Below are 24,266 nucleotides of genomic sequence, written 5' to 3'. Positions count from 1 at the left end.
TGTATACTGCCATGCATATATATATACACACACACACACACACACACACACACACATTTATTTACTGTATTTGTATACTGCTTTTCTCAGCCAATTGGCAACTCAAGGAGGTTTCCAACAAATCTGTATACATAAAACTTAATAGATAAAAAACATTAAACAGTATAAGACATCACAAAAGCAATAAAAGCAACATCATCAGCGTCTCATTATTCTCAAGCATTGTCCAATTCCATTACCAGGTCATTCGATTTCCTATATTAGCTACTCTGTATTTGTAAACGCTTGCTTGAATAGCCACGTTTTAACTTGCCTCCAAAACGTCAAGGGAGCAGATCTGATCTCCCTAAGGAGGGTGTTCCATAGCCGAGGGGCCACCACTGAGAAGGCCCTGTCTCTCGTCCCCGCCAAACGTGCTTGTGACGAAGGCGGGACTGAGAGCAAGGCCTCCCCAGATGATCTTAAAGTCCTCAGTGGTTCTTAAGGGGAGAGATATATATATATATATATATATATATATATATATATGCATGACTCCAGAATATATATATATATATATATATATATATAGGTGAGGAGTCATGCATATATTTATAAAAATATATGTATGACTCCAGAATATATATATACATATACACACACACACACACACACACTAGCCGTCCCCTGCCACACGTTGCTGTGGCCCAGTCTGTGTATATTTGTTTTGTGTGTGTATATATGTGTGTTTGTGGATATATATATGTGTGTGTGTGTATATGTATATGTGTATATATTTGTGGAGCCCCCGGTGGCGCAGTGGGTTAAAGCACTGAGCTGCTGAGCTTGTTGACTGAAAGGTCGCAGGTTTGATTCCGGGGAGCGGCGTGAGCTTCCGCTGTCAGCCCCAGCTTCTGCCAACCTAGCAGTTTGAAAACATGCAAATGTGAGTAGATCAATAGGTACCGCTCCGGCGAGAAGGTAACGGCGCTCCATGCAGTCATGCCGGCCACATGACCTTGGAGGTGTCCATGGACAATGCTGGCTCTTCGGCTTAGAAATGGAGATGAGCACCACACCCCAGAGTCTCACACGACTGGACTTAATGTCAGGGGACAACCTTTACCTTTACCTATATTTGTGTATTTGTGTGTTTATATGTGTACATGCATATTGTGTATAAGTGTGTTCTTGCCTATATGCATATTTGTGTGTATGTGTGTATGTATGTGTATATGTATGTGTGTGCATGTGTATATGTATACATGTATGTGTGCATGTATGTGTATGTGTATATGTGTATGAGTGTATGTATATATGTGTGTGTATATGTGTACATTTGTGTGTGTTTGTACATATATATGTGTGTGTATGAATGTGTGCATGTGTATATCTATGAGTGTATGTGTATATGTATATATGGTGTATTCTTTGGGTTTTTAAATCTGTTCTGCTGGGGTTTTGTGTGTGTGTGTGTGTTTGGGGTGATGGACACTCATTGGACTGTTAGGTGTCTTGCGTCCAAATTTCGTGTCAATTCATCTATTGGTTTTTGAGTTATGCTAATCCCACAAACGAACATTACATTTTTATTTATATAGATATTTATGTATGACATGACTCCAGAAGATATATATATATATATATATATATTCTGGAGTCATGCATTATATATATGTGTGTGTGTGTGTGTGTGTGTGTGTGTGTGTGTGTGTGTGTGTATATTCTGGAGTCATCCATTATATATATATGTGTGTGTGTGTGTGTATCTATATATATATATTCTGGAGTCATGCATTATATATACCGTAAAAACTGGGCTATTAGACGACTTTCTAAGCCTTTAAAATCCTTTGAAAAGTTGGGGGTCGTCTAATCTCCCGGATATAGCAGATGACAAATGGTAGCGACACTGGAGCCGAAGCAGCCAAGGCAGCGGATGAGAACCTCCGCTTGCAGCGGCCTGCTTGCCTGACTTCCAAGGCTACGCAGGCCAGCGCTGGTGAGCGCACCCGCCCGCCCCTGGTGCTGCCAGCGAGGCTTCCAGCCTCTGTCTTCAGCCTCCAGGAGCAGCGTGGCGCAGGCCTGACGCTCCGTTGGGCCCCAGCTGGGCTCAGTGAGGAAAGAGGCAGCGTGAGGAAGGAGGCTGGAGGGCAGCCTTTCTCACTCTGCGTCCCTCCTTCCTGGGCCAAATTGGGGCCAAGGGAGCGCCTGGCCTGCGCTGCGCTGCTCCTGCTGCTGCCTCCAGCGCCGAGGAAGGCATCTGCGGGGTGAGGGAAGTGGAGGGAAAGGTGCACACCTGCGGAGACCTGCACTGGGGTAAGCAGCAAGCTGACTTTAGCCTCCGCAGGTGTGCACCTTTCCCTCCTCTTCCCTCGCCCCGCAGATGCCTTCCTCAGCGCTGGAGGCAGGAAAGGCGTGTGAGGGAGGGAAAGGTGCGCACCCTTCCCTCCTCTCTCACCCCATGAGCACCTTTACCATCGCTGCCAAGGAAGGCATGCGCGGGGTGAGAGAGAAGGGGGAGAGGTGCGTGCCTTTCCCTCTCTTGCCCCATGTGCAGCTATTCTGCCTCCTCGCACCGTGGTTGCGCAGGGGCCGAGAGAGGAGGATAGCAAAGCCCCCGGGGCTCCCTTCTCCTCTGTCGTCGCTGCTGCCGCCGAGGGAGGAGACGGGGGGAGGGGGGAGCAGGGAAAGACAGAAGGGGGTTGGAGCAGATGGCCCTTGGGATCTCTTCCAATCCCTTTATTAATGTTGTTGTTATTTTTGAAGCTGGGTGGCCGTCTGTTGGGTGCTTTATGCATTTGCTGCATGGAGGCAGAAGGGGGCTGGACTAGATGGCCCTTGGGATCTCTTCCAACTCTTATTAGTATGATGATGATGATGATTATTATTATTATTATTGAGAAAGGTTGGCTGTCTGTCAGGGGTGTTTTGATTGTGCTTCTGCTGCATTAAGGCAGAAGGGGGTTGGACTAGATGGCCCTTGGGGTCTCTTCCAACCCTTATTAATATGAATCTTCTTATTATTGTTATTATTATTGAGAAAGGTTGGCTGTCTGTCAAGGTTGCTTTGATTGTGCTCCTGCTGCATTAAGGCAGAAGGGGGTTGGACTAGATGGCCCTTGGGGTCTCTTCCAACCCTTATTAATATGAATCTTATTATTATTATTATTATTATTATTGAGAAAGGTTGGCTGTCTGTCAGGGGTGTTTTGATTGTGCTTCTGCTGCATTAAGGCAGAAGGGGGTTGGACTAGATGGCCCTTGGGGTCTCCTCAGACTTCTTAGTATGAATCTTATTGTTATTATTATTATTATTATTATTATTGAGAAAGGTTGGCTGTCTGTCGGGGTTGCTTTGATTGTGCTCCTGCTGCATTAAGGCAGAAGGGGGTTGGACTAGATGGCCCTTGGGGTCTCTTCCAACTCTTTATTAGTATTAATGTTGTTGTTGTTGTTGAGGCAGGGTGGCCATCTGTCAGGGGCGCTTTGTATTGTATTAAGGCAGAATGAAGGGTGTTGGACTAGATGGCCTTTAGAGCTCCCTTCCAACTCTATTATTATTATTATCATTATCATTATTATTCATGTTAATATTAAGGCTGGATGGCCATCTGTCAGGGGTGCTTTGATTGTACTTTCCCTCCATGAAGGCAGAATGAAGGGGGTTGGACTAGATGGCCTTTAGAGCTCCCTTCCAACTTTATTATTATTATTATTATTATTATTATTATTATTCATGTTAATATTAAGGCTGGATGGCCATCTGTCAGGGGTGCTTTGATTGTGCTTTCCCTACATGATGGCAAAATGAAGGGGGTTGGACTAAATGGCCTTTAGAGGTCCCTCCCAACTTTAGGATTCTGTGAAAGAGATCTTCGTCAACCACAATCCAATAGTGTGATGCTGCAGCTGAAAAGGCCAATGCCATTTTAGGCTGCGTCAATAGGAGAAGCCTGAGAGAAGGGAACTGACAATGGCACTTTACCTCGGCTAGTTCTTTAATTGCTTTAAATGAGTATTATTTATTGCAACTGTTTATTTTAACTTATTGCCAGCATGATGTAAAGGACCCAGAGTGTAAATGAAATTCAAGGAGAAAGAGCAACTGTAATGTACAATGTAAGGTACAATGTCCCTCTCATAGGAACCTGCTTCTCATAAGCATTTGAATTTAAATTACCATATTGAATTCAAATCTGATTTTTAAATTTTTTTATTTAGTGTGCATTGGAAGGGGGGGTGGTCTTATATGGCGAGTATATGCTAAACTCTATATTTTAACTGGAAAATTTGGGGGTCGTCTTATACGCCCAGTCGTCTTATATGCCGGAATATACGGTATATGTGTGTGTGTGTGTATATATATATCTTCTGGAGTCATGCATTATATATATGTGTGTGTGTGTGTGTGTGTGTATATATCTTCTGGAGTCATGCATTATACAGTATATATGTGTGTGTGTGTGTATATATGTATATTCTGGAGTCATGCATTATATATATATATATATATATCTAATTTTCAGAAACCTAGTGTCCTTCAAGGGAGGAAATGTCTGGATAACTCCAAAAAATTAATATTGATCAGGATTAAGACTTGAATATATCGGCTATCAAACTGTACATCAGGGATTAGTCGTAATGTTTTATCCTTCTTCTGGAGTCATGCATATATTTAACTTCAACATGTCTCTTTTTCAAGAAGCTTCAAGGGCATTTTTGGAAAAAATTATTTCCTGGATTCATTTGTGAACTGTTTGGAAACCCCTGTGCATAATTAGATTTGGAAACCTGAAATGAACCTTTTGCTCCAGAGAAAAATGGATAGTCTGGAAACGTGTTGAAATCAATGGAGGGGGAGGTGGGAAGCATTGCCCGTCTATGCGGCCTTATTACGTGTTTGCACCTGGCACCGCGCCTGACCAAAGGGGTGCTTGCCGGCTTTATGATGCATACCGAATGAGGCCTTGCAGCCGGGAGCACATATAACGATATGCTTTGCCATGAAAACTCTGCGTCTTGACATTGCCAAGATTTTGCTCTGGGGTTTCATGCAAAATTAGTTTCTTTTTTTTTAAGGGCCATTTAGTAACTTATTGCCATCATCAAGAAGTGTTAGTTTGTTCCGAGGTATGAAAACAGCCAGGAGCAAGAGCCATTCGTTTTAACGTTATTTAATGGCCTTACAACTGGGATTTTAATCTAAACTTTAATCAGAGCTTGGCATTACTTTGTAACAACAGTGGTGACAATTGCTATGTTTTTCATTCTTAAAGTTACCATTTGTTAGTAATTTGATGGCAGATTGTAACCCACCAATCTTCTCCTTGTGCAAGTAGAAGAGCACTTTGCTGTGTTGTCCAAGTGTAGACACCCTTAACTACTAAAAAAAATACGGTTCAAAACACGTTTCGGATGTAGGCGGTGTTGGTGTTTCGATTCGGAATTGAATTCCAATTTTTTTCGGAAAAAAAATCAGAACTTTTCAAAATTTCCAAATCGCTTCATTAATGGTAGATGTGATTGCGCAATGTGTGAAAAACAGCATAGGCATGAAAGTATGGGATTTCTAGTGTCTTCTTAGGCAATTCAGAGTAAACAAAGAAAAAAAGAACAGCCCTGAGAGCTTTTGGGGCTTTTTGAACTGATTTCACAAATTAGGGAAGTATAGGCATGAAAATATGGGATTTCTAGTGTCTTCTTAGTCAACTCACAGCATTCAAAGAAAATAACAAGCAGCCCTGCCCTTTTTGCCTTGGAAGCTGATTTCACTACTTTAGGAAGGAGAGTTTGTGTTCAAAGAGTGACTTGAACTGATGGGAGATCTAGTTCTTTTGAGGCAATGTGCAACACAAAGTAAAAAACATTGAGGCCAGAGAGACCAGCTACAATGTTGGCTTTAAAAAATGTTGGAGTGAGTGTTTTGGTTCCTCCGTGTTGCTCCGTCCACCCATGCTGAAGCCAATAGGAGCTTTAGGAGGGTCTTCCCCAGGAGGAGGGACCCTAAGACCCCACCAAAGAGGGTTCACTACTTTGGCGAGCCATAGAAGCCTGATTTCAGCAATTTTATTTAAATTAAAAATTCAGAATTAAGTCCACCAAAGTTGAAGAAAAGGTGCCGAGGTGGTTTTTTTAGCGATTCAGCTGAAAAGGATGCAATGTAGCAATCATTCACCTACAAAGCATACCAGTACAGAGATCAGAGGCATTTTTATAGGAATTTTCAGGTTTGAGAGTTCAAAACTCCCGCCCTCTGCCCTCCTCTCAGCTCACAGGTGATTGGCTGACGCGATTCCAGCTGGGGGTTTAGGTGTGGCTGCCCGCCGTGCGTCAGGGCCAATCGCAGAGCTCCTCCGCTGCGCAGGAACCAATGGGAAAACTCCCCCCGCTTCAGCGCTTTGGCAAATCAGGAGAGGGGAAGTGGGATGAAGCAAGAACAATGGGCTGGTGAAGGGATCAATGGGTTTGATGGCCAGGGGCCCGGAATCAGAGAAATTCAGTCTATGACTGATGCCCAGCCTATTGTCCTTGAGTGGATTTGTGATGAGCTCTGATCACCTTATCCGAGTCTTCCTGTTACAATCAGATAAGGCACAAAGGAGAGGCTCAGGAGGAATGTCTAGTTTGAGTGAAGTAAACAAAATTGGGACCTCCTGAGGGTCGTCTCGCTCCTATTGTGAAATGACCAAAAAGTTGGCAAAAAGGAAATTCCAGTCTGATGGCTCCACTTTGAAACCAAATAGGAATTTCAAGTTTTATTGTTCATGTCAGAGTTCCAATGATATGGGGCTTTTGTGTTTGTTGATGGTCCTTTCAATAGCTGACCGCTGCCTTGAGGAGTTTCCCCCCTCCCCATGAGGAAGGGGCGAGGGGTTGGGGTGCCAAAGGAAAAATACATGGGGAAATGTAGGAATCCAGAAGAAACTCATATCAAACCTCCCTTCCCTCCCTCCACCCGCCAGAGAAATTGATTAAAATATTAATTTTATTAAAGCATGAGTCCATAGTTCATGTTGGGGAAGTTCAGACGTGAAAACGAGTTCCTTTGAGCCAAAAGGAAATTGAGGAAAGTCCAAACAGTCATGGAAAGGTGCTTGATTATCTTCACTGAGCCAAAGAATGGATTTCTGCAATGCCAGGATCGAGTTGGTCTTTTTGGTCCTTGGGAAACTATAACTCCCTCCAAGGACTGGGGCCCCAAGGTCAGGCTTTTCCCTGAAAGCCTCATGGGGTCCTTGTTGTTGCTAGTGTCTTGGCAAATTGACCAAAACTTAACCCCTTTGTGCAGTCTGGTACCCTTGCCCTTTGCAGAACTATAAGTTACCATCCCTTTTTGGGGGGGGGGACATGCTCGACTTCAACGCCACTCACCCACACACCATCCTCACGGTGCCCACCCGTCCCAAACCCCAAGAGCCGGCAACATGATCTTGGAGGTGTTTATGGACAACGTTGGGTCTTTGGCTTAGAAATGCACGACTGGACTTAATGTTAGGGGAAAAGCTTTACCTATATGAGTCTACACTGCCATATAATCCAATTCAAATATGATAATCTGGATTTAGCAGTGTAGAAGAGGACTAAATGGACACCAGAAGAAGTAGAGGCCGATGGAACAAAAAGCCTTGCTTGGTGCATTTTCAGCTTTCAAGTGATCTGTAGAAGGTTCATAATTCCTAAACTTGTGGAGAGCTTATCTTATGTGGTTGTTTCATTTCAAATGTGCATAGCATTAGCTTTGATGCAAAGTTTGCAGAAGCATTTGGAACTGCTGCTTTCGTGGTGTAGGAACATATTCGTATTCATAGCACATTATTTTTTATCTCCAGTACCAAATTTGCTGTAATGCTCAGGAATACATCTATTTTGATAGCTGAAGTATATATGTATGTGGGAGATTAAAGATCTTGATCCTTTCCCTCCAAACGGCTTGCATAGGCTATAAAAAACACAGACAAAATAAGAAGCAGCGGGAAAAGGAATCACTGCAGCATTAGAGATGAAAAGGTTCTCCCAATGAAAACCAGAGCCTCGGTTCTCATTTACAATGTCACTTTAGCAAACAGTTTTGGAAAATGGTGATGAAGTTGATGTCGAACACGAATTTAGGAGGCCCTGCTGAAGCAGAGGCCAACCAGACCCAAAAAGAGGATCCGGACACCTGGTGAGACAATAAGCACCCAGAGAGAATTTCCCCTATCTTTCCCAAATAAATTGAAGAAAATGCAACCAAGTTGTTTATTTCATTCCAGCTGGAAGGGATGATGATTGCAGTAATCTGCCAACAAAATCGACATGCCCACTGGGCAAAAAGATACAATATTTATAGCCTTCAGATTCAAAAGTTCCCATGCCTACCCCTTCTCCCCTCCCGAGATGGCTTTGTTATAATTGGCTGTGACTTCAGCGAACCAGCAGGAGAGCCAATGGTGGCCTGAGCCCTTCTTTGGCCGCTCAGCCAATGAGGGGGAAGGGAGGCAGGCAACAGGGAAACAATGAAGAAATGTCTAGTTGTCAGGATTTAGGTGACCAGTGTTTGCCAAATGGCTGGGTGATAACCTTTAGACTCTCAAGCCTAGCCAAGGTTATTGTTTGATTCTTTGGATTCATGTCTTGGTCTAGCCCCTAGAGGCTACATCCTTTGTTTTTACAGTCCTGAGATATGGAGTCAATTGAAGAAGTTAATGTTGGTTTCTGGCAAGTTGAGTTGTCTCAATGGAAAAGGCTGTGGTGAAACCCTTGTGTTGAGTGATTCAGATGTCTATAGGTCTTATCTTTCCAGATGGACTAACCTTTGCCCTCCGAGATCTGGTCTGATAATAACCATTCATTTATTGTCGATGCAATGAGTTTCTGGTTGAGTCCTTTGTTTAGGGATTTACTGGCTTAGGAAATTGGGAAACACTTCCTGGAGCCATGAGGTGCTGGATTCATGAAGAAGGTGGCCTTTCCTTCATTTTTCAAAATATAGACACACTCACATATAATGATATGGGGAAGGGGACACACAAGGAATTCATAAGGGGTAGATCATGCAATTAACCATGTCAGTCCTCCCTCCCTCCCTCCAAAGTTCATTCAAAGTTCATCAAAAGTCAATAAAAATAGGTGAAAATCATATGAATTCATAGGGTTTTGGCAAGAGGGTTCCCAAGTGTTTCAAAGTCCTTTTAAAAGTTGATTAAAGTTCCATAAAGTTTATGAAAGTGGGGGAAAGTTCATAAGAGTTGAGCCATGGGCCATGGAAAAAGTTTCAGGTTCCCACATGGGGGAGAGATAGGGGATTATGGGATCATTCCATCCTGGTGTCCTTGGCAAAACTGTGAATGCCCTGATTTTGAACCATCTTTTAGAGAATCATGGGGGAGGGGGGTGTCACCTTCGATCTCAAAGTCACATTTTTCATCTTTCTATTGCTGACAGGTCTGGGAGTTATCGTAATCCTCCTTGCCGTTTTGGTCACTTGCATTACGGGCTTATCAACTTCTGCCATAGCAACTAATGGTTGTGTTCGTGGAGGTAAAAAAAATCTTTAGGGTCTTTTCTTCCCATCTCCAAAATTAGTTTTAGAGAACAGGGTTAGAGTCAAAGCTTGCTCATCCTAAAATAAGCATACAGTGGGCAGGAGAGCCAAGGGAACCAGAAGGTGAGTCATACAACTAACAAGATTAATCATATCTAATGCATTGATTCATAATCTTCTTGTGAATCACAAAGTCCAGACTGGTTCTTGAAGGCGTGAGAGCGATGGCGGAATGGAACCAAACTTTACTTGGAGATATTAACAAACATATTCAGAACATTGCAGGTTATCTTTCCTTGGAGGAGCTGGACACAAAGAACTTCATCCCATTTTCCAATCCCTGGATCTATTCTCTTGTTTTTCATTCTTTTTTATGTTTATCTATACAAACTTCTGACGACATGGATACGCAGCACCAATATGCAGTGACTCCAAGGTATTTTCTTTACCATTGATGAATTAGTACATTCCAGATATTTACAGATCCAGTCTGTCTTCCATGAAGGATGGTGGATTCTTCTGAGCAGATGGAAGCTTCTTGTTAGAGGACTTAAGTACAAATGATACAGCCAAGGTATTTGGGTCAAATGTATTTTTTCTGGGATTTTTTCAGGTCTTGGAGTCATAGTCATTTGCCTGAGTGTGGTAGTCACTACTTTAACAGGTATCTCCATGTCTGCCATATGTACAAATGGAGTGGTAAGAGGAGGTGAGTCCATTTCACATTCATATGGAAGAATTCTGCAACGGTTACTGAGTGAAGTCAACCAAGCCAAATATACATCCATACCAATATATATACTCAGCATTGTCTGGGTGTTGTATTTATTTATTCATTTATTTACTTCATTTATATACCACTTTTCTCTCCGGGGGAAGGGGGGACAGGACTCAAAGTGGTTTCCAATCAATTCATGGCAAAAAATTCAATGCCTTACAACATATTTATTTATTTATTTGTTTACAGTATTTATATTCCGCCCTTCTCACCCCGCAGGGGACTCAGGGCGGATTACAATGTACATATACCTGGCAAACATTCAATGCCATAGACACACAACATATATAGACAGACACACAGAGGCTATTCAACATTCCAGCCCTGGCCACCAGGGGAGCTGTCACTTCACCAACCATTTGTGACACCGGTGAAGTACTTCCTCATTCTTTGCAGGCTTGCTGGAGATTTTTATGGTGTCATAAATTACTTAAATTAGCCTTCTCACATACGCAGTACCTAAATTTCCTACTTGACAGATGCAACTGTCTTTTGGGCTGCAAAGATTGACGGCAAGCTACACAATTTGGTCGGAAGCTCACTCCGACCCAGGCTCGCTTCGAACTCATGACCTTTCGGTCAGTAGTGATCTTAATGCAGCTGACTCCCAGCCAGCTGCGCCACAGTCCCGGTGCGTACATATATAAAAAATAACTGGTATAAAAACAACTATAACATAAAACCATAAATTAAATTAAGCCATATAAAATAATAAAATCACAAATCCAGAAGCTGAAATCAGAGGCCTTTCCAAGAGTCAATTGCAAATAATCCTGTATGTTTTTGCATTCCTTACTGCCCAAAGGCTTGGTCCCACATCCATGTCTTTACTTTCTTTCTGATTACCAAAAGGGAGGGCATTGATCTAATTTCAGTAGGAAGGGAATTCCACAGGTGAGGGTCCACCAGTCACACTTAGGAAGGAGGTGGGACCGAGAGCAGGTCCTCCCCAGATGATTTTAACCTCCTAGATGGCTCATGTAGGGGCTGCTGCCCTCCTGCTTTCATCCCTTCATTCTCTTCCTCTCCATATATATATATATATATATATATATATATATATATATATATATATATATTCCTCCCTCCCTTCTCCAGTTCTGAGAGCAAGATGGTGACTAATAAACTAGCAATGTATATACCAGGGCTGTGCAGAATTATTACTATTCCTTGTAAATCAGATCAAAATTGTTAAATTTGTACCTACAACACAATATCCGACACATGGGTATGGCCCATGCCAAAAAGCTTAAGAATCGAAACTTACCCAATACTTTTTTGTTTGAATTTTGTAAACCTCAGAAGCCTCCCAAAGTCAGTTTCATTAACCAAGCCAAATATACATCTATACTAATGTATATACTCAGCATTGCCTGTGTGTTGTAGGAGCTGCTGCCCTCCTGATTTCATCCCTTTGTTCTCTTCCTCTCCCCTAATATCTATATCTCTATCTATCTATCTACCTATATTTCTCTTTCCTTCCTTCCTTCCTTCCTTCCTTCCTTCCTTCCTTCCTTCCTCTGTTCTCCAATTCTGAGAGGGCGATTGCAACATATATACCAGTAATGTATATACCAGGGCTGTGCAAAATTATCGTTAGTCCTCGTAAACCAGATCAAAGTTGTTAAATTTGTACTTACAATGCAATATCCGACACATGGGCATGGCCCATGCCAAAAACTTAAGAACCAAAACTTACCCAATACTTTTTTGTTTGAATTTGTAAACCTTGAAGCCTCCCAAAGCCAGTTTCATTAACCAAGCCCAATATACATCCATACTAATGTATATACTCAGCATTGCTTGGGTGTTGTAGGAGCTGCTTTCCTCCTGATTTCATCCCTTCGTTCTCTTCCTCTCCATATATATCCTTCCTTCCTTCCTTCCTTCCTTCCTTCCTTCCTTCCTTCCTTCCTTCCTTCCTCTCGTCTCCAGTTCTGAGAGGGAGATGGCAACGTATATACCAGTAATGTATATACCAGGATTGTAAAAAATTATCGTTAGTCCTCGTAAGTCGGATCAAATTCATTAAATTCGTACTGATGATGCGATATCCGACACGGGGGCACAAACTTAAAAATTGAAACTTATCCAGTACTTTTTTGTTTGAGTTTTGTAAGCCTCGGAAGCCTTCTACAGTCAATTTCATTTTCAGTGAAAGGAGCAAAGCAAAGCCAAAAAGGTTGCCATTCCTCTTTAAATTAATGGCCTCTTGCTATTAAGAGAGGAAAACAGCAAGGAGAAAGCAGAGTTCACTGGGGAAAAGATTGGGAAAGCACAGATTTCTGGGAAATGTAGTTTGGGAAGGTGAGGAGCCCTATGCCAGAAAATGCAAAAGGCTCTGTTTTGAACTACATTTCCCAGAATTCTCAGCATCAGAAAGCCCCAATCAGGATATATATACACATTGTATATAATATAATATATGATAAAATATATAAATATTTCTTGAGGCTCCACAAGAAACTTGCTTCAAGGAGGGCTCCACGGCTGAAAAAGTTTGAGAACCTCTGATCTAAGGCCCTTTCCACACAGCTGTATAAAAATCCACATTATTTGCCCTTCCAGACAGGCCCTATATCCCGGTATCTAATACTGGGTTTTCTGTTTATCTGGCAGTGCTGACTCATATAATCCAGTTTAAAGCAGAAAACCTGGGATCAAATCCTGGGATATAAGGCCTGTCTAGAAGGGCCCTGGTTTATATGGCAGTGTGGGCTCAGATAACCCAGTTAAAAGCAGATTTTGTGGATTATCTGCCTTGATTTTCTGTGTTTTACGGCTGTGTGGAAGGACTGGAAGAGATACACTCATCATTGTGGTATTCCAAGGGTCCTGGGCATATCTCTTACATTATGAATGAGCCTTCTAATCACATAGAACTTCATCCAGCCCAAGAGCTCAAGTGTTTGTTTGGCAAGCTGGGCAAAAGATCCCAATTCTCTCTTAGATTGCAGGCTGCCAGATCTGGAAACAACTTAATGTTCATGTCCTGAAACTGGTCACTATGCTCTGTTCACAGGTGGAGCTTATTACCTGATCTCCAGAAGTTTAGGACCTGAATTTGGAGGCTCCATTGGCCTCATCTTTGCCTTTGCTAACGCCGTGGCCGTAGCCATGTACGTCGTTGGGTTTGCCGAAACAGTGGTGGAGCTCCTCAAGGTAATGATGATCCATCGCATATGGTTACAATGGAGACCCTCGGTTAATAGCATTTTATGCGTCACAATCATCTGTCTAATAAATGCATTAAGCAGCAACCTTATCCAGGCATTAGGACTCTCTAAATGTATAATAAATTTTAATTCGTAAGCCTTTTGCTTCTCCGACGACCAGGCTGAGGAAATGTTTCTTACAGTGCTGTAACGTTCAGAATTGCTAAAGGGAATTAAGGTTCTAATTAGCCAACCAATAATCTTGATGACTGAGGTCCAACCAGCATAAGAAATGTGAAACTCAGGGCTCATTAGCCATGGAGTGTGACGATTCCCTCTTTAGCCATTCTCTTTGATTTTATGCGGCTGCTAAAGCTATCTTGCAAAAACTAGGTCCTTAATCATCTTTCCATTCCTTTTTTTCCTTCCCCCTCCAGGGAAGCAATGCTCTAATGGTAGATGCAACCAATGATATCAGAATAATAGGTGCCATAACTGTAGTCATACTTCTGGGGATTTCTGTGGCTGGTATGGAATGGGAAGCAAAGGTAAGTCATTGTAGTTGTGGTAATAATAATAATAATAATAATAATAATAATAATAATAACAATAATAATAATACTCCTGATCTCGCAATTGTGTTAAAAAACAAAATAGGGATAGTTGATGTTCCAATCCCAGCCGGCAGCAGAATTGAAGAGAAACAACTGGAAAAGCTGACATGATATGAGGATTTAAAGATCGAACTGCAAAGACTCTGGCACAAGCCAGTCAAGGTGGTCCCAGTGGTGACCAGCACACTGGGTGCAGATCCTAAAGACCTTGGCCTGCACTTAAACACAATTGGGGCTGACAAGATTAGCATCTGCCAGCTGCAGAAGACCACCCTACTGGGATCTGCACGCATTATTTGCCGATACAGCACACAGTCCTAGACACTTGCGAAGTGTCCAACGTGTGATCCAATACAACAGCCAGCAGAATAATCTTGTCTACTGTGGACTCATCTTGTTGTGTTTCTAATAATAATAATAATAATAATAATAATAATAATAATAATAATACAACACTGTGATTGGTACACTGGGTGCAGTGCTTAAAGACCTTGGCCTGCACTTAAACACAATCAGCGCTGACAAGATTACCATCTGCCAGCTGCAGAAGGCCACCTTACTGGGATCTACACACATTATTTGCCAATATATCACACAGTCCTAGACACTTGGGAAGTGTCCAATGTGTGATCCAATATAACAGCCAGCAGAGTGATCTTGTCTGCTGTGGACTTAACTTGTGTTTCAAATAATAATAATAATAATAATAATAATAATAATAATAATAATAATGTATTGTTCAAGACTTTCATGGCCGGAATCACTGGGTTGTTGTAATTAAAAAGACACAAACAAAGTTAAACACTTGGCATTATGCTAGATTTTCTTTGATCAGAAGGTGGCCACTTGGAGTGCCTCTGGTGTCGGGGTGAGAAGGTCCTCCATTGTGCATTTGGCAGAGCTTGGGTTGCAATGTGATAGGTGGTCTGTGGTTTGCTCTTCTCTGCATTCGCATGTCATGGACTCCACTTTGTGGCCCCATTTCTGAAGGTTGGCTCTGTATCTCGTGGTGCCAGAGTACAATCTGTTCAGCGTCTTCCAAGTCACCCAGTCTTCTGTGTGCCCAGGAGGGAGTTTCCCACTCAGTATCAGCCACTGATTGAGGTTCCGGGTTTTAGCCTGCCACTTTTGGACTCTCACTAGCTGAGGTGTTCCTGCAAATATCTCTGTGGATTTTAGAAAGCTATTTCTTGATTTAAGGCATTGATTTGCTGGCTGATATCCAAACAGAGGATGGGCCGGAGATAACAATGCCTTGATCCTTGCTACTTCCCGGCGGATGTCAGATGCTGTGATACCAGCTAAACAGTATAATTTATGTATTGGTGTGGGACATAGACATCCTGTGATAATGCGGCATGTCTCATTAAGAGCCACATCCACTGTTTTAATATGGTGAGGTGTATTCCATACTGGGCATGCATACTCAGCAGCAGAGTAGCAAAGTGCAAGGGAAGATGTCTTCACTGTGTCTGGTTGTGATCCCCAGGTTTTGCCAATCAGCTTTCGTATAATATTATTTCTTGCACCCACTTTTTGCTTGATATTCAGGCAGTGCTTCTTGTAAGTCAGAGCATGGTCCAGAGTGACTCCCGGGTATTTGGATGCCCTGCAATGCTCCAGTGGGATTCCTTCCCAGGTAATCCTCAGAGCTCAAGATATTTGTCTGTTCTTGTTTTGAGACGAGACAGCTAAGTTGCCCAATGGCTTATGAATAAATAATGAATGATTGGACAAATGAATGAATGAATATTGAAAACAAGATCACTTTAAAAACCTTTTCTTTCCTTTATAGGCCCAAGTGGTTCTTCTAGTTATCCTTCTTGTTGCTATCGTCAATTTCTTCATTGGGACTGTCATTCCAAGCAACAATGAAAAGAAGGCAAGAGGATTTTTTAATTATCAAGGCAAGTGGTTCCTTTGCCTCAGATAAGAAGTACTTAACACCTGTCAACTCTTTTCTGTTGTTGTATCTACACTGCAGTGAGGCCCAGTGGCGCAGTGGGTTTACCCTTGTGCCGGCAGGACTGAAGACCGACAGGTCATAGGTTCTAATTCGGGGAGAGTGTGGATGAGCTCCCTCTATCAGCTCCAGCTCCTCATGCGGGGACATGAGAGAAGCCTCCCACAAGGATGATAAAACATCAAAACATCCGGGCGTCCCCTGGGCAATGTCTTTGCAGACAGTCAATTTTCTCACACCAGAAGCGACTTGCAATTTCTCAAGTCGCTCCTGACATGACAAAAAAAATTCTACACTGTAGAATTAATGCAGTTTGACACCACTTTGACTGCCAGTTTGACACCACTTTGATGTTTTATCATCCTTGTGTGAGGCTTCTCTCATGTCCCCGCATGAGGAGCTGGAGCTGATAGAGGGAGCTCATCTGTGCTTTCTCCAGATTTGAACCTGCGACCTGTTGGTCTTCAGTCTTGCAGGCTCAAGGGTAAACCCACTGTGCCACTGGGCTCAATGCTATAGAATCTTGTGAGTTTTAATTTGGTGGGCCCAGCTCGTGACAGCACACTACCTTTCAGCCTCCAAAAGGATCGCTCTTGATATTTTCTCTCCTATCTGCTGCAACAATATGGGAAGTTGCTTTAGAAGTTAAATTAAGTATCTCTCTTCCAGCTCTTCCTCATAGACATATAACTCAGAATATCAGCAGATAACTGACAATATCTTCTTTGAACTGCATTATCTGAGTCCACACAGCCATATAATCCAGTTTAATGTGGATTTTATACCACTGTGTGGAAGGGGTCTATTTGGACATTCTAGATGAAAAAAGAATCCTATGAGGCTGAATTTACATTGCCATATAATCCAGATCTTATTTTCACAGCTGGAACTAAATATGCTCTGAAACCATGAAAGGAACGAAGATTAGTTTCAGTGGCCCATGCATGTTTCAGTGGCCCAAACTGCATGGGTGCTAGTCCATGCAGTTTGTAGTATTTAAAGGGTGCATCTCGCCATTGATATATGTAGCATTTTAATGATTTGCAGGATTTTAATGGTGTATTTTATAATGTATTTAATAATCAGGTTTTAATGTATTTATTTGCCTTATATGTGAAAAACCTGGAACAATATAATCCAGCGTATTGTCGAAGGCTTTCATGGCTGGAATCACTAGGTTCTTGTGGGTTTTTTCGGGCTATAGAGCCATGTTCTAGAGGCATTTCTCCTGACGTTTCGCCTGCATCTATGGCAAGCATCCTCAGAGGTTGTGAGGTCTGTTGGAAGTAGGAAAAATGGGTTTATATATCTGTGGAATGGCTGGGGTGGGGCAAGGAGCTCTTCCCTGCTGCAGTTAGGTGTGAATGTTTAGCTGATCACCTTCATTAGCATTTGAAGGCCTGCCTGAGCCTGGGAAAATCTGTTGCTGGGAGGTGTTAATCTGTGCCTGGTTTTTTCCTCTCTGTTGTTTAGCTGTTATAATTTTAGAGTTTTTTAATACTGGTAGCCAGATTTTGTTCATTTTCATGGTCTCTTCCTTTCTGTTGAAATTGTCCACATGCTTGTGGATTTCAATGGCTTCTCTGTGTAGTCTGACATGGTGGTTGTTGGTGTGGTCCAGCATTTCTGTGTTCTCAAATAATATGCTGTGTCCAGGTTGGTTCATCAGGTGCTCTGTTATGGCTGACTTCTCTGGTTGAAGTAGTCTGCAGTGCCTTTCATGTTCCTTGATGTGTGTCTGGGCAATGCTGTGTTTGGTGGTCCCTATGTAGACTTGTCCACAGCTGCATGGTATACGGTAGACTCCTGCAGAGGTGAGAGGATCCCTCTTGTCCTTGGCTGAACGTAGCATTTGTTGGATTTTCTTGGTGGGTTTGTAGATTGTTTGTATGTTGAAGATGAAGATCCACCCAGAGGAAAAGTGTTCCTGCCATACATCAAGGGAACTACTGATCGCATAGGGAAGCTGATGAGGAAACACAACATACAAACAATCTACAGACCTACTAAGAAAATCCAGCAAATGCTACGTTCAGCCAAGGACAGCTAAACATTCACACCTAACTGCAGCAGGGAAGAGCTCCTTGCCCCACCCCAGCCATTCCACAGATATATAAACCCATTTTTCCTACTTCCAACAGACCTCACAACCTCTGAGGATGCTTGCCATAGATGCAGGCGAAACGTCAGGAGAAATGCCTCTAGAACATGGCTCTATAGCCTGAAAAAACCCACAAGAACCTAATATAATCCAGATTATTAAAACAGATAATCAGATTTTCTGCTTTGAGCTGGATTATGATGTCTACACTGCCATATAATCCAGTTCAAAGCAGATAATTTGGATTTTATATGGCAGTGCAGATCGAGCCTGAGATGTTTCATTATACGCAAGATAGCCTTGAACTGATACTTATGTCTCCTCTTTTTCAGCCTCAATATTTGCAGAAAACTTTGGACCAGAATTCAGAGGCGACGAAGGGTTTTTCTCAGTGTTTGCCATTTTCTTCCCCGCAGCCACCGGTATTCTGGCCGGAGCCAATATTTCTGGAGACCTGGAGGTGTGTATATTTTTATATTTTACTAGCCGTCCCTTGCCACATGTTGCTGTGGCTCAGTCTGTATATATGTGTTTTGTGTGTGTTTATATTTATGTATATGTGTATATATGTGTGTTTATGTATATATGTGTGTGTGTGTATACATATGTGTATATATGTCTGCATATATTGGTGTGTTTATATGTGTATATGTATATTGTATATGTGTGTACTTTATATGCATATTTGTGTGTATGTATGTATGAAAGTGTGCATGTGTATATTTGTGTGTTAATGTGTATATGTATATATGTGTGTATATGCATGTGTGTATATTTGTGTGTGTTTGTGTATACATGTGTGTATGTATGTGTGCATGTGTATATGTATATGAGTATATGTGTATGTATGTGTGTGTACACACACACACACACTAGCTGTACCCTCCACTCGCTGCTGTGGCCAACCTTCCTTTCCTCTTTCTCTCCTTCTTTCCCTCCTTCCTTCATTCCCTCTTTTTTTTCTTCCTTCCCTTTTCTTCTTTCCTTCTCTCCTTTCTTCCTTCTCTACCTCTTTCCTGCCTTCCCCTCTTTTTCTTTTCCTTCCTTTTTCTCTCCTTCTTTCTCTACCTCTTTTCTTCCATCACTTTTTCCTTCCATCCTTCCTTCTCTTTCCTTCTTTCCTTCCCTCCCTCTTTCTCTCCTTTCTTCCTTCTCTACCTCTACCTTCCTTCCTCCGCTCTTTACTTCCATGCTTCCTTCTCTCTTTCCTTCTTTCTTTCCCTCCCTCCGTCTCTCCCTCTCTTCCTTCCTTCCTTCCTTTCTTTCTTTCTTTCTTTCTTTCTTTCTTTCTTTCTTTCTTTCTTTCTTTCTCCCCTTCCTTCCCTCCCTCTTTTTTCCCTTTTTTCAGTATCATCATTTAGCTTTTTGGGGGTTTTAAGTTCTTTCTGGAGGGGGGGGGGGGTTATTAGTAATGGTCACTCATTGTTCTGGTAGGGGTATAGTGTCCAAATTTCATGTCAATTCATCCAGTGGTTTTGGAGTTATGTTAATCCCACAAACGAACATTACATTTTTATTTATATAGATATATATCGTATATTTTGGGGGTTTTTAAGTCCATTCTGCTATTTTGTGTGTGTGTGTGTGTGTGTGCATGTGCGTGTGTGCGCGTGTTTTAGGGGGTGATGAACACTCGTCAAACTGTTAGGTGTGTTGTGTCCAAATTTGGTGTCAATTTGTCCAGTGGTTTGTGAGTTATGTTAATCCCACAAATGAACATTACATTTTTATTTATATAGATATATATAGTGTATTTTGAGGGGGTTTAAGCCCGTTTTGTGTGTGTGTGTGTGTGTGTGCGTGCGCGTGCGCGCATGTTTTAGGGGTGATGAACACTTGTCGAACTGTTAGGTGTATAGTGTCCAAATTTGGTGTCAATTTCTCTCCTTCCTTCCCCCTTTTTCTTTCCCTCCCTCTGTCTCTCATTTCTTCCTTCTCTACCTCTTTCCTTCCTCCCCCCTTTTTCTTTCTCTTCTGCTGTCTCTCTTTTCTTTCCTTCCATCTTTCCTTTTCTTTCCTTTTCTTCTTCCTTCTTTCTCTAACTTTCCTTCCTTCCCCCTTTTTCTTTACCTCCCTTTCTCTTACTTCATTCTTTCCTTCCTTCTAGTCTTTCCTGGATTTTGACAGGGCGGGAAGGGGCGGCGGTGGCGGGGCGAGTGATGGAGCGTGGGGTTGCGTGTGTGTGTGTGTGGTGGCGGGGGGAGTGATGGAGCGTGGGGTTGCGTGCGTGTGTGTGTGCGGCAGCGGGGAGAGTGATGGAGCGTGGGGTTGCGTGTGTGTGTGCGGCGACGGGGGGAGTGATGGAGCGTGGGGTTGCGTGTGTGTGTGCAGTGGCGGGGGGAGTGATGGAGCGTGGGGTTGCGTGTGTGTGTGTGGCGGCGGGGGGAGTGATGGAGCATGGGGTTTTGTGTGTGCCTGCGGCAGGGTGTGTGTACGAGAAGCGGCGCGGCGGGGCTTGGAGTGGGCATGGCTTCCGCAGAGGGAACGTTGGCTGGAAGGCTGTGTGCGCACGCCAGGGAACTTGCTGCTGGGCGCCAATGCGCATGCTCTGTTGTTTTGCCGTTTTGTGAGTGTGTTGTTGTGTTGTTTTTCATTTTGAGTAGATATGTTTGTACCTTGTGGGTTGTGTTATGGGCATGGGAATTTTGGTTAAGTTTCGTTGGGGTTTTTTTGAGTTTTGCTGTCCCGTTGGACTCGCCTAACAGATTTATATATATAGATATCATGTTTTGGGGGGTTTTTTAAGTCTATTCTGCTGTTTTGTGTGTGTGTGTGCATGTGTGTGCGCGTTTGTGTGCGTGTTTTAGGGGTGATGAACACTCGTCAAACTGTTAGGTGTATAGTGTCCAAATTTGGTGTCAATTTGTCCAGTGATTTGTGAGTTATGTTAATCCCACAAACGAACATTACATTTTTATTTATATAGATGAATTAAATGACAGCAGATTTAACCTGAAACATGTTTACACCCACCACCATCAAAGCATAAACACAGAGGCCAAACATACAACAGCTGAGATGCTGCATTGTTACGAATGGATCTCCCGTGAATACCAACTAACACGGATAATGGGGCATAAAATCCAGTATTCAGAAGGCTCCACGTCTCCCATGCGTCCCACATCATAAGGCATAAAGTACCTCTTTTGTGGCAAAATACACTTTTTTTCTGCACAGAGAAGGATACTTAGGATCCCATCTGTTCGCAGTGTCTGACGGAAAACAGCTAACGGTGCAGACTTAGCGAAATACGTCTTCCAGAAACAGACTGTGAAATCTAAAAGGCCACTTCAGTAACTCTAGTCGCAGGATATTAATGGGGCCATTATCAGGATATTGCACATCGAAATGAGCTATGTAATTCTTATTACTACGGCTTTGCTAATTCATAAAAACTCAATTTAAAAAAAACATGGTAGAATTAGAGTTTGCAAAAGAAGGAAGGGAGGAAAATTGAGATTTTTTTCGGCTCCTCAAGTGCATTGGATTAAACTTGGCAGAAGTAGCCTTTCACACAGCCATATTTCATGGTAAAGTCACCATAAACTATTTTTGTGTGCCAAACCAATTTTTCATACCCAGTCCTTGTGAACTGCCTTGCCTGTCTGTAAGCTTGCTGTGCAAGTGCAGAATATGATACATATCCCTTCCTTCCTTCCTTCCTTCCTTCCTTCCTTCCTTCCTTCCTTCCTTCCTTCCTTCCTTCCTTCCTTCCTTCCTTCCTTCCTTCCTTCCTTCCTTCCTTTTGACCTAGTTTGTATTAAATGTGCTTCTTCTTCTCTCTTGGCCTTTTTTCATGCAAGCCTTTGGGGAATGGCGTTTTCAGAGCTTTGTAATAAATGATGAAAGATGCAGGGTTGCTATCACATGTTGACATGACTCCACAAGCTGCACATTAACAAATAGAGCATTCATAACCTTTACGGTGAGTCATGTGCTTAGCAACATGTAAAACAAAAATCTGGCTGGAATTCTGAGTGTCATATTTTGATACAATTATGCAATGTTTTGGCCATTGTGTAAGCACAGTGGCAGCTTTTCATCCATGTTTTGATAACAAAACACTCAGGATACGATTGCTAGTCACTAGGCATGGTTAGGTTCAGTCGGAATTTTCGTAATTTGGAATAAATTCGGAAAAAATAGCCTTTTTGAAGCAATTTTGAACTTTTTTAGGAAACCGGAATTCCCTTTACCCTTCCTAAACTAGTCTCGCCATTTTTCTTCTGACTCAGGAAGTGAATCCGAAATGATTCTGGTCCCTGGACTTGCCTTAAGCCAGAGAAGCCAGTTTTAAACCGGGGAAGGCTGAACTTGCTCCCTTTGCTTTACCCGCTTTTGCCTCCAGCCAGAGAAGCCAGTTTTAAACCGGGGAAGGCTGAATTTGCTCCCTTTGCTTTCCCTGCTTCTGCCTCAAGCCAGAGAAGCCCGGTTTAAACCGGAGAAGGCTGAATTTGCTCCCTTTGCTTTCCCCACTTCTGCCTCAAGCCAGAGAGGCCATTTTTAAACTGGAGAAGGCTGAATTTGCTCCCTTTGCTTTCCCCACTTTTGCCTCAAGCCAGAGAAGCCAGTTTTAAACCAGAGAAGGCTGAATTTGCTCCCTTTGCTTTCCCCGCTTCTGCCTCAAGCCAGAGAGGCCATTTTTAAACCAGGGAAGGCTGAATTTGTTCCCTTTGCTTTCCCCTCTTCTGCCTCAAGCCAGAGAAGCCAGTTTTAAACCAGGGAAGGCTGAATTTGCCCCCTTTGCTTTCCCCGCTTCTGCCTCAAGCCAGAGAAGCCAGTTTTAAACCAGGGAAGGCTGAATTTGCCCCCTTTGCTTTCCCCGCTTCTGCCTCAAGCCAGAGAAGCCAGTTTTAAACCAGGGAAGGCTGAATTAGCTCCCTTTGCTTTCCCTGCGTCTGTCTCAAGCCAAATAAGCTAGTTTTAAACCGGAGAAGGAAAGAATTTCCTCCGCTTGCTTTTCCCCACTCCTGGAGTAAGCCCCCCCCCCCCCATGAAACAGGAAACAGCACTTTCAAACCATTAACGAAAGGATTCGGAAGACTCGGAAGTTTCGAAAAGTTTTGAACATTTCTTTTCTGTGATAATCGGAATTGACTTTAGAATTGAACCACCAGCGACCCTACATCCAAATCGGATTTTGAACATTTTTTTAAATCAAGCAAGTCTACTAGTCACATATAACATCATGTCATTTACATAACTGTTGGTTCATCAGGTTCCCATTCATTGTGTTGGGATAGGACTTTGAGAAACCAGAGCTCAAGCCCCTGCTCAGCCACAGAATCCCATTGCGTGACTTTAGGCAAATCAGAACCTCTCAGCTTGAGAGGAAGGCAAAGGCAATCCCCAAGAAAACCCTGTGATAGATTTGCCTTAGGATCTCCATAAATCAGGAATGACTTCAAGGCACACAACATTAAGAGTGAGTCCTTTGTGTATATCCAGCTATGAGTGAATTATTGGTTTGTTTGTTTTTAATGATGCTCTTGGGTTTTACCATTTCCATGAATTCTGGGTGTACTTAATTAACCTCATATATATTTTAAAATAGTGTTACACAAAGAGACAGAATACTTACACAATTATAAATATATTGTAAAAAAATGAGGACACTGTACTCGAAAAGAAGGAATTGTTCAAATTCTTTTAGACTAGTTTCTGTACCAGGTTTGTCATTGTTGTTGTTATCCTCATCAACAGCAGCTTATCAACGTCTCTTTCGCTCCTTCTACACTGCCCTTTATCTCAGAATTTGATCCCAGATTATCTCCTTATCGCAGATTATCTGGTAGTGGAGACTAAGGGCCCTTCCACACAGCCCTATATCCCAGAATATCAAGGCAGAAAATCCCACATTATCTGAGTGTGGACTCAGATAGCCCAGTTCAAAACAGATAATGTGGGATTTTCTGACTTGATATTCTGGGATATAGGGCTATGTGGAAGGGCCCTAGGGGTGCATCCAGACAGCACCTATGGTGCGCACTCTCCTGCATTTTCGTTTTTCCCTGCTTTGTGCCAAAGTAATTTGTCTGCTGGAATGACCCGTGTCTTTCAGAAGACCCGTGTCTTTGCAGCTGCAGTTGTAGTTGGGACCGGGAATCACACTGTGCAACTTCTGTGCCCATCTACACATCTGTCTCGGGT

At 42.6% G+C, this 24,266-nt stretch overlaps 1 protein-coding gene across 1 annotated transcript in view; it reads left to right on the top strand.

The window, feature by feature from the left end:
• The window catches only part of SLC12A1 (solute carrier family 12 member 1), a 95,107-nt gene that overhangs the window by 5,972 nt on the left and 64,869 nt on the right, over positions 1-24,266 (top strand). Inside the window, exons 4-8 of the mRNA XM_067471405.1 lie at positions 10,119-10,214; positions 13,306-13,445; positions 13,876-13,986; positions 15,848-15,959; positions 18,449-18,576. Of these exons, the coding sequence (XP_067327506.1) occupies positions 10,119-10,214; positions 13,306-13,445; positions 13,876-13,986; positions 15,848-15,959; positions 18,449-18,576 (587 nt within the window). The remainder of the gene's footprint in view (positions 1-10,118; positions 10,215-13,305; positions 13,446-13,875; positions 13,987-15,847; positions 15,960-18,448; positions 18,577-24,266) is intronic.

Source organism: Anolis sagrei, chromosome 9 (genome assembly GCF_037176765.1).
Source record: "Anolis sagrei isolate rAnoSag1 chromosome 9, rAnoSag1.mat, whole genome shotgun sequence".
In the NCBI taxonomy this organism is placed as follows: Eukaryota; Metazoa; Chordata; class Lepidosauria; order Squamata; family Dactyloidae; genus Anolis; species Anolis sagrei.
This window is presented reverse-complemented; position numbering and strand designations above follow the sequence as displayed.